An 11,360-nucleotide genomic window follows, 5' to 3' on the forward strand; every position below is an offset into this window, starting at 1 on the left:
GTAAATTTTGGTCAATGACATGAGACAAAGTATATGTGAACTGCTGTATGAAAAGTGAATTTACTCTGTAAATCTTCACCCAAATCCTAAAAAAAAAAAAAAAAAAAAAAAAACTCTTCCTTTTGCATCCTGAGTGAACCCACAGGAGAAAATGTGTTCCTGGAATCTGCTACCACATTTCATTAGCTTATTGCTTTGCACTTTTTCACGAATCCTTTTGTTCACATTTTTCTTTTGAATGTCCTCAAAGCCCTGGAAGGTAGAAGAAAGGTGTCATTTCCCTCAGTTTACAGAGGGAGAACAGAGAATTAATTGTCTCTACTGCCTCAGAAACCCAAGGAGGGGTCGCTATGAGTCGGGTCTGACTCGACGGCACATAACAACAACAACACTAACTCAGTAGTTAAACACAAAACCCAGGCTAGAAAATCTCTAGGTAAAGTATCCAATATCTGAACTATCTGTGGATAGTACTATTGTGATTCATAGGGTTTTCACTGACTGAGTGTTAGAAATAGGGTGCCAGACTTTCCTTCCTAGTTTGTGTTAGCCTGGAAGCTCTTGCTAAAACCTTTTCATCATTGGACCAGCATTTAACCCACCACAGTATACCATACTACCAGATGGTAGTAGCATCATTCACATAGCCAGCCAAGGATATGAGTGATCCTTCCTGGAGTAAGACAACATTGGCCTTGACTGTACACAAACGGATGCAGTATTGAATTTCTCACTTCTGTGACCCAGTTGCCCTTACTTATACCTCCATCATAAAATCTCTTCCTGTTTATCCACTTTTTATTTTTGGATTTCAGGTAAGCTTTGAATTGAAGAAATGTTCTATGTCTAAATATAAATTTGAAACCATTGTGCTACATGATAAATTAGAGAGATTTTTGTAAAACTAATTTCTCTAGATTAATAAAACTTTTACTTGAGTATATCACAATAAATACTCAGGAAGAAAACAATAGTTGCCCTTAGTCTTCTCCCAAAATCTCTATTATTTAGCAACATTTTTTTTTGTTTTTTGCCCCCGACCAAAAATAACTTATTGTGGGTAAATCTTTGCTTGTGTCTCTATTATTTTCCTTTGGAAAATTCCTAAGACAATATTTACAAGAACAAAATGTATGATCGTCTTTAAGACTATCAGATAGAGATAAGCATTATGAAGAAAATTATAGCAGGGTAGGGAGAGTGAGGCATTTGCTATTTTAGAAAGGCTTATTAGGGAAGGCCTCTCTGAGAAGGTAACATCTGAACTGAGACCTGAATGAAAAATGAAATTCAGCCCTGAGTATACCTGTGAGAAAGACCTTCCAGGAAGAGAAAGAAGCGACTTTTAAGGCCCTGAGTTTAGCCATCTGAGAATAGGAAGCAGTTCAGTATGGCTGGAATGGAGTGAGCAGAAGGTTAATTGGAAGATCTGAGGTGGAGAACTGATTAGAGGCTAGAACAAAGAAGGACTCTGTTAGCCCTGATAAGGATTTGAAGTTTTGTTCTAAGGGGGCTTTGAGGCCACTGAAAGATTTCAAACTAAAAGTGACAGAATCTTATCCCTTTGGATAAAATTGACTGTAGAGGCAAGAATGGAAGCTGTAGACAGACTACTTAGGTAAGATAGTAGAACAGCAATAGGTGAAATGTCCCATATTGCCCACTCTCAGCAAAAAACAACAAAAATAAAAACTGTATGTGTGTTGCTGTCAGGTGCTGTCAAGTATATTTTGACTCATAGCGACCCCAAGACAAGAGTAGAATTGTCCTATAGAATTGCTTGGCTGTCATATTTATGGAAGCTTACAGGCATGTCTTTCTCCCTTGGAGACACTGGCTGTGTTTGAACCACCAATTTTTGGGTTAGCAGCCAAGGATTTAACCATTGCATCCCCAGGGACTACTTGTATGTGCATAAGTGTGTGTAATTTTAATCTTTGCTAGAGTGGTAGGAAAAATCTTATTGTATTATTATTATTGCTGTTGTTGTTAGGTGCCCTCAAGTCACTTCCAACCCTAGTATATGATAATGAAATAGTTCCTGACACTGCACAATTCTCACAGTTGCTGCTGTACTTGGGTCCACCATTGCAGCCACTGTGTCATTGCATTTCCTTGAGATCCTTCCGCTTTTTTGCTGACCCTTTATTTTACCAAGCTTAATATTCTTTGCCAAGGACTGGTCCTTTCTGATAATGTGACCAGAGTATGTACGAGAGAGGAAGTCTGGCCTTTCTCACTTCTAAGGAGCATCCCAACTGCATTTCGTCCAAGACAGATTTGTTTGCTCTTCTGTAGTCCAGGGTATATTCAGTATTCTTCATCAGCATTCCAAGTCACATGTATCAATTCTTCTGTGGTCTTCCTTATTCATTGTTCACTTGTCATATGCATATGAGGCTATTGAGAAAACCATGGCTTGAGTCAGGCACAGCTTAGTCTTCACAGTGACATCTTTGCTCTTTAACAGTTTAAAGAGGTCTTTTACAGCAGATTTGCCCAGTGCAACAAATCTTTTGTTGATTGTCGATCTTAGTAAAATGATATCCTTGACAAGTGCAATCTTTTCTCCAATTATTATTATATTGCATATTGGTCCAATTGTAAATATTTTTGTTTTCCTTGTGTTGAGGTATAATCCATTCTGAATGCTGTAGTCTTTGATCTTCATCAGTAAGTGATCCAAGTCTTCTTCATTTGCAGCAAGCAAGGTTGTGTATCTGGAGTTCTTCGGGTTGTTAATGAGTCTTCCTCTAATCCTAATGGCTCATTCTCCTTCACATAGTCCAGCTTCTCAGATTATTTACTCAGCATACAGATTGAATAAGTATGGTGAAAGGATACAACCCTGACAGATACTGTTCCTGATTTTAAGCCATGTAGTATATCCCCTTGTTATGTTTGAATGACTACTTCTTGGTCTATGTGTAGGTTCCTCATGAGCATAATGATGTGATCTGAAATTCCCATTCTCTCAATGTTATCCATAATTTTTTTTTTCTTTTTTTGTTATTTACAGTCAAATGCCTTTACATAGTCAGTAAAACACAAGTGGTTGGGTGGCACAGTACATAAGGAAGGTTGGTGGTTCAAAGTCACCAGCTGCTCTGCCAAAGGAAAATGGGACAATCTACTTCTATAAAGACTTACACTTTAGAAACCCAATGTGGCTCACTATGAGTTGGAATCAGCTCTATGGTAATGAGTTGATTTTTTTCAAATATCTTTTTTAATCTTTGCTTTCAGCCAAGATCCATGTGACATCAACAAGATATCCTTTGTTCCACATCCTTTTCTGAAACAGACTTGAATTTCTGGCAGTTATCTGTGGAGGTACTGCTGCCTATGTTTTTTAATTATTTACAGCACAATTTTATTTGTGTGTGATATTGATAACATTGGTTGATAATTTCCACATTCTGTTGGATCACCTTTGTTTGCAATGAGCATAAGTATGGCTCTCTTCCAGTTGGGTGGCCGGGTAACTCTCTTCCAAATTTCTTAGCTTAAGTGAGTGAGGGCTTCCAGCATTGTACCCTTTGGTGAAACATTTCAAGGGATATTCCATCAATTCCTGGAGCCTTGTTTTTTATCGTCCCTTCGTGCAATTTGGACATTTTCCTTCAATGCATAGCTTTTTTTCTTTTTTTTAATTGTGATTTGGGCAAAAGTTTACAGAGCAAATTCACTTTCCATACAGCAGTTCACATATAGTTTGTCTCATGGCATTGACCACATTTACCACAATGCAACAGCTCCCCTCCTACTTCCTCCTGATAGTTACCTCTTCCCTGTGTCCATCCCTCCTTGCACTCCTGCCCCCTGAGCTGTCTTCCTGTGCAAAAGCAGCCCTTCTATCTCCCATGATTGCTCTCCAAGGAGTATATCTACCTCAGGTAAATGTTCAACTCATATGCCTGTCTTTTGTTTGGCTGGAAGCCACAAGTGTGGGTTTAATTCCAGACCTGAAGGGCAGCTAGGAGCCATAGTCTCAGTGGTTCCACCAAGCTCTATTGGACCAGCAAACCTAGTGCCCCCTCCCCTTTTTCTATCTCCAAATGATTTTGAGTTTTGTTCCACATTATTCTCCCTCTCTATCCAGGATCTCTTACATAGATCCCCTTCCAAGTGGTTGACAGTGGTAGCCAGGTACCATCTAGTTCTTCTGGTCTCATAATCGTAGAGGCTGCAGATTGGATGGTGTACCAGTCACTAGGACTAATTGTTTGCATGAATTTTTGGTTTTCTTCATTCTTCTTTGCTCTGGATGAGGAGAGACCCATCATTGCATCTAGATGGCAGCTTGCAAGCTTTTAAGATCCTAGTCACTACTTGCCAAAGTAGGAGGTAGAACAATGTTTTGTGCAGTATGTTATGCCAATTGAGCTTGATGTCCCCTGCTACTCAATGCCATAGTTTCTTGATTATATGTTACCTCCTGAAATGGTTGAATATTGATCGATTTTTTGAGGTACAATGACTTTGTGTATTCCTTCCATCATCTTTTGATGTATTCAATATTTTGCCCATAAAATACTTCACTGTTTTAAAGTATTCTTTCAGCTTGAGAAATGCCAAGCATGTTTAACACTTTTGGTTTTCTAACTCCAGATATTTGGAAATTTAATACTTTACTTTTTCTTCTGGAACCACCTTTGAAATATCCTGACCAGCTCTTTTACTTCATCATTTCTTCCATTCCCTTTAGTTATTTCCATTCAAGAGCTAGTCTTTTCTGACATTCATTTTGGTCTTTTCTTTCTTTCAGGTCTTCTTAATGACCTTATTATCGTTTATGGTCTTAACTCATTAATCAAGTATTTAATTTCCAAGAGTGTGTTTTTAAATGAGTTGTGTGTTTCATTTTTTTTATGTTTACTTGGGTGGGTTTTTATCATAAACTTATATGAGAGTTTGAGATATTCATATTATTATTCATATATTAAGCTATCAAATTTGTGGCAGATTTCTTTCCAGTCTATTGTCCATTTAATTTAGTTTATGATTTACTTTTATATAAGTTTTTAATTTAAAGCCAAAGCTCTAATTGATGAATATGGTTTTTATTTCTTCCTGTGCCAAGATCCACTTAGGAAAGCTTTCTCTGATTTGCAGGTTTCTGGGACTCCTTTTGTTTAGGTCTCAGTGGAAATGTCCCCAGAACTCTTCTTGGATATTTACTTAGGATGATTAAAATTTACTTATGAAACTGTATTAGTCTTTCTCTGATTCATGATCAGATTTTTGGGAGGAAGTATCGAAAAAGAGAGGTACTGAGGTGAGAACAGAAGGGAACAGCTTTCTAGGTGCTTCAGATTGTAAAACTAGGAATTACTGACCAGAAAACCAGGTAATTTGTAAGGAGGAAAGAAGAGGTTGGCCAGAAGTCCTCTACACTTATTTTACCAGACAAGCTTGTCTTTCCAGTGAAGTAGGCAAAAACTAGGTGCTGTAAAGTCAGATCTTACCCCATATATGATAGGGTAGACCTGTGTTCCATGGGGTTTTTGATTGCTAATATTTTGGCAGTAGATCACAGGCCTTTTTACTAAGGCACTTCTGAATGGACTTGAACCTTCAACCTTGCAGTGACCAGTCAAGCCTGTTAGCTATTTGCACTACATGCAGGCTCCTAGTTATGTTGCAATGATGGAGCTTTTAAAAAATCTAATTCTATTGGTTTTGTAGTAAGGGTTTCATCCCAGATATTGGTAATGATGATACTCCACACTTTTATTTTGTGATGGAAATGTGGTTTTACTTATTTCCATCTTAATCATTAAATGTAAGATCTATGAAAGAAGTGTCCATGTTGATTTTGTTCACCATGTGTTTTGGAAAAAAAAAAAAAAAAACAAGAAAAAAAAATTACCGTCAAGTCAATTCCAACTTATAGTGACACTTTAGGACAGGACAGAACTGCAGCATAAGGTTTCTAAGGATGTAGCATTTAAAACAGATTGCTGCATCTTTCTTCCATAGAGCAGCTAGTGTGTTTGAACTGTTGACCTTTTAGTTATCAGCCAAGCACTCAAACCACTGCACCATGAGGTGTCTTATCACCTCCCTTTACCTAGCTCTTAATGGAATTTCTGACATTAAATAAATACATGAATATTTGTCAAATTAACAAACTAATGCCTGTGAAATATGCAATTTCAGTAGGAAATGAGGGAAAATTATACCATAGACTGACAGTCAGATGTCCTTTAAAACTGAGAATTTCTGATTCTGGGTCATTTTTAGCAACCACTCTTTCAGCCTGGAACATAGTGGTGCCCTCAGGAACTCTTAAGGTTGGTTGTATGGTTTGCTTCTTTGCTTAATGGCTCTGTACCAATCTGCTTCTACAGTTCTTCTCTATATTTTGAAGTAGCCCTCCCATCTTTTCTTTTGGCTGTTTGGTAACATTTTCTTTTCTCAAATTGATCTACTAGAGTAAATTTTGGATGATGATGACTTTTGGTATTCTGAACTATCATTAATTGGATGGTAGTTGGAATAAACATTGAACAATCATTACAGATTTTCTTCTAAGTAAATTCCTTTTCACACAGACCAAACACACCATTATTGAACAAAATTGTTATGTAGCAGATGTCACCTACTATCAGTAATGAATTAGAATTTATTTATTTATTTATTTATTTAAACACAAACGTTAAATGAGGCATCTTATTCAGAAACTAACTTTTAATTATCTATGCTAATGGTGAGCAGGGAGCTCTGGTAGTGTAGTGCCTAAGGCAGTTGACTGCTAACCAGAAGGCTGGTGGCTCAAACCCACCAGCCACTCCTTGGAAGGAAGATGGGACAATCTACTTCCTTAGGGATACTGCCTTGGAAACCCAAGGATGGGTTGCTATGAGTCAGATCTGACTCAATGGCACATAACACCAATAACAATGGTGAGCTGGGTGTCTGGAAATGTCCTCTGATGTATAAGCTTCTCTGTGAAATCTATTTGGTACAGTCACCACTGTTGCCTTCTATGTTAAATTATAGTTTTTGTGTATCCATTAAATTATTTTGCTTTACATATGCTAAAGCCTATAGCCAAACGGTTATTGTCAAACAAGATATGTGTCTAGTGCCACCAAAATGGCACTAGAGAAGGGAGATGTTGTTCAGAAGTGGGAGTAAAGGACAAATAGGCAAAGAAAGCAACTGATTCAGGGGAAATCCAGCCTGCTTTATTAAATAGAGGAGTTCAGGGAGGTGCATCTCAACCTGGGTAGGATGAGGATTCAGAGAGCAGAAGACTGCCAATTATGTCTTCCTCTGGTGTTCAAAGAAAGGGGAGTTTGGCCCAGACATAGGATTAAGGTGGAATTGGGAAGGTGATAATAGATTATTTGAGATGGGAGTAGCCTGTATTCACAGGACAAGAGAGGTAAACTCCTCCAGAAAGAAGTTGAGCCTTCACTGTGTCCAGATTCCTCACCCAGAGTCTAATAATACTAAGACCATACTAAGTCCTGTTGAATCATTGAAGGAGTAACATAGTCACCAAAGAAAGCAAGCTAGACCACTCTAAACTTTCAATTCAATCTATATGTCTGTAATTACTCAAATCTATATTACTTTTGTCTTTATCCATTCTCATGCTTCTATTAAGACCTGTTTACATGCACTCATGTTGACTTGAAACCTTGTGCAACATCACATCCTTGCAGCATAGAGTACAGGTTCTGTATGTATGCATTGATTTTCTGAGCTCTGTTTAAGACCAATTATCGTAACACCATCATCAGTGTTGTAATAAAATGAAATGACCTAATTACAGTCACCTCTTTTCTTCCTTCCATTGCATTTTTAGAAAAGAGGTCATAGTCAATAGGATATTTGTGTTATTTTCCTGCTTCCAGGAAAAGAGTGGGATATGAAATAAAGAAAATAAATCAATATTTTCCTCTATACTTTAGGTATATGTCTCTCCCCTCCCTAAAACTCCCCACCTTCCAATTCTGGAAAAGTATCCTTATATTTTGACTTGTTAAAGTTATGTCCATGTCTTCTTTTAGGTGGAATGGCTGAAAAATGAGGAGCCCATTGACTCTGAGCAAGATGAGAATATTGACACCAGGGCTGACCACAACCTTATCATCAGACAGGCACGGCTCTCTGACTCAGGGAATTACACTTGCATGGCAGCCAACATCGTGGCCAAGAGGAGAAGCCTGTCAGCCACTGTGGTGGTTTATGGTAAGACCAGCCCAAAGGCCAGGACAGGATTGGGAGGGTGAAAAGCAGAAAAGTAAAGGGACTGTGCATTTTATTAAAACCTTCAATGTTTGTAGCTGATAGGACCATGGCAGTCATTCATCCACTGCAGCCCTCTGTCTGCCTCCCCATTGGAGGTGAGAAAACATCCCTCCCTCCTATTGCTGTTAAACTGCTGCTCTATCCAATACTGGACTTCACGAGATAATTGATGACATTTCCAAGCACACACTCTCTCTTTAAGATAATAAAACATTGTTTATTTTCTACCATTTTGTTTATATTTGAAAAGAATCGAAGGGGGCAAGTTCTGTTTACAGCCCCTCCCCAAGCCAAAATCCACTCCCAACCTTCCCAGACCTACTATCAGTTAGTTCCTCTCCTGGAATATGAAATCCACCCAAAATAAACACAACTATTTGCTAAATATCTCAGGTGTTGTTCAAAAGCATTTCCCTGCTATTTGAGTAAAGGTATTCTCTTCTACACTAGAAGATTTATTTTTGAAGCACATTAAGTGATAAAATTTCAAATGCTGAATCTTTCCTTATTATGCTGTGGATTTTAAAGTGCTTTGGATATATTTGGATGAGTTCTACCTATTCTTCATAATTTTCCTGCAAAGCAAATTTTAAGCACCCTGCTATCACAGATGAGTAGGCTGAGGGGCAAAGATGAGATAACTCCACTGTTGTCTCATGACTGAGGAGCCAGTGTGGGTCCACACAATGTTTTAATCCCCAGATGCCCGACTCACAACACCTGGCACAGTGGCTTACACATAGTAGGCAATCAGTAAAAACCTCTCTCCTTTTTTTCTCCCCTCCCCATTTTTCTCTCTCAGTGAATGGAGGCTGGTCTTCCTGGACAGAGTGGTCAGCCTGCAATGTTCGCTGTGGTAGAGGATGGCAGAAACGTTCCCGGACCTGCACCAACCCAGCTCCTCTCAATGGTGGAGCCTTTTGTGAGGGAATGTCAGTGCAGAAAATAACTTGCACTTCTCTTTGTCCTGGTGAGATATATGCAGATTCCATTTTCCCTTCTGATCCACCAACACTTTTAAGCTGGTGTGAAATAATCAGTATTCTTCCTTTCTGAAGTTACCCTCTCCCATGTTCTTAGGATGGAGCCTTTGCCCAACGTGCTACTGTGGAGTTTATTGTAATAGCAAGAACATGGGTGAAATGCATCTGTGCAGTGTTTGGGGGCATATTTTTTTTTTCATACTCAGATGAGATGATACTGGACACTCACCATCAATAAGTCAAGTGCTGGGAAGTATTTTTATCTGCCTGTGTTTGGTTGAGCTAAGCCATCCCCTTCACTCCTTGGGTTCTCCCATTTGGTGGCATGTATTTGTATAGTAGCTAGCAGGGATTTTGTGAGTTCTCTGCAAGCGCAAAACAGCAGGTGCCAAATTTCTGACACTTTCTCATCGGATACCAATCAGCCAACACACCCTACCAGTTTTAGCTTTGTATTTATTTACAATAGAGTTCACAAAGTTCACATACTATCAGAACAGTCTGTAATTTACGTATGATCCATGCTTACTTTCTTGCTTTCCTTTCTGAATAGAAAGAGCCCTCATTTACCAAAGATGGCTTTTATAAGTTCCTTTGTTCATCTCTTACTGGTTCTAACCCAGTTTGTACAATGAGAAATAGATGAGATGGAAGATGTCATTCTTTATGGAAAGCATATCCTCTCACTAAGAAATAAATTGATCCTGGGTCTCACACACAATGTAGAACATTAGCTGCAAGGACACTGGATTAAAGTCTTATTTTCTTAAAATTTCAAATTTAGTTTCACTGGAAGGTAAAGTGAGGCTCATACCAACAGCATCTTCTTGGAGTTTCAGTTTGGATTCTTATTCAGTAAACATTTATTGAGTGCTTACTATGTGCCAGATACTGTGCAAGATACTTTTATACTTATAATGTCATTTAACTCTGTGTTGTGAGTTTTACTGTCCCAAGTTGTCAGGAAAGTCATGTGAGGCTAAGTGACTTGACAAAGTTTGCTTAGCCAACAAATTGATTAAACCAGGACAACAACTCAAGACATTTTGTTTCAAGTACAGTATTTCTTACATTACCTTACTGTGGAGTGAATGCTTTAGATTAGAAATTGTAATATCTTAAATAACCCACATAAGCATGGTTGGACTATTCCTAGGAGATAGTGGGACAATTGCCTCGAACAGCTGCCATAATCTCTAGGGTTGATTTTTTGTGGAATTAAATTCCGTTTGTTCATTTCTCCATGCAGCAGCAATCCATGACCCAAGAAATTCTATTTATGTAAGTCCTGGTATCTTGGGGTTTGATTGACCTGTTTTAGTTTAGTGCTGTCAATATATATCAGTTTAACTTTTTATTGTTTAGGAGCTTTTTAGACTTAAAGATAGTTCATTCTACTCTCTTTCCTAAATAGTTAGTCCGTAAGGAAGTGGCTGATTATCAGTGGATAATGCATATAGTTTATCTGTCCATCTAAGATGCACTTGGGCATGAAAGACTGAGAAAGAATGAATAATGACATTATTAGCCAACCCAATGGCATTGGTATTTCAAATGCTTGCCTAAATTCAATAATTGCTCTTATCCTGAAATAGCAAGAGAATTACACCACTGCTTTTATTAGTACATCTCTTTAGGAAAGAAACCATGGAGAGAAGATAAACTGATATATTATTTTGTTTAGTTGCAGTGGTTATTTCTTTAAAATCCAGCTCTAAGAGCAACAGCAGTTCTGGGACCAATCTCCTGACAGCTGTCCCATGCATCCTAAAGATGGTTTCTTTTGTTTTTCTTTGAAGTGGATGGGAGCTGGGAAGTATGGAGTCAGTGGTCAGTCTGCAGCCCAGAGTGTGAGCATTTGCGGATCCGAGAGTGCACAGCACCACCCCCGAGAAACGGGGGCAAATTCTGTGAAGGTCTAAGCCAAGAATCCGAAAACTGCACAGATGGTCTCTGCATTCTAGGTAACACCTTCTGTTGAATATCTTCATTGCTTGTCCATAATATAAAAAGAATCAATATCACAACCATTAATTTTGTCAAATAAGTTACTGTAAAGCCAAACTGACAAGAGCAAGAACAAAAGCACATAAACTGGGTGAAAAAAAAAAA

The 11,360-nt window shown here is 38.3% G+C and overlaps 1 protein-coding gene across 1 annotated transcript in view; it reads left to right on the forward strand.

The window, feature by feature from the left end:
- UNC5D (unc-5 netrin receptor D) overlaps positions 1–11,360 on the forward strand; it is a 438,337-nt gene that overhangs the window by 260,882 nt on the left and 166,095 nt on the right. The window contains exons 6-8 of the mRNA XM_042783659.1: positions 8,025–8,205; positions 9,068–9,235; positions 11,048–11,212. Coding sequence (XP_042639593.1) covers positions 8,025–8,205; positions 9,068–9,235; positions 11,048–11,212 — 514 coding nt within the window. The remainder of the gene's footprint in view (positions 1–8,024; positions 8,206–9,067; positions 9,236–11,047; positions 11,213–11,360) is intronic.

The sequence above is a fragment of the Orycteropus afer genome, unplaced genomic scaffold, assembly GCF_000298275.1.
Source record: "Orycteropus afer afer isolate SDZICR_OR568_19922 unplaced genomic scaffold, OryAfe1.0 scaffold00024, whole genome shotgun sequence".
Classification (NCBI taxonomy): Eukaryota; Metazoa; Chordata; class Mammalia; order Tubulidentata; family Orycteropodidae; genus Orycteropus; species Orycteropus afer.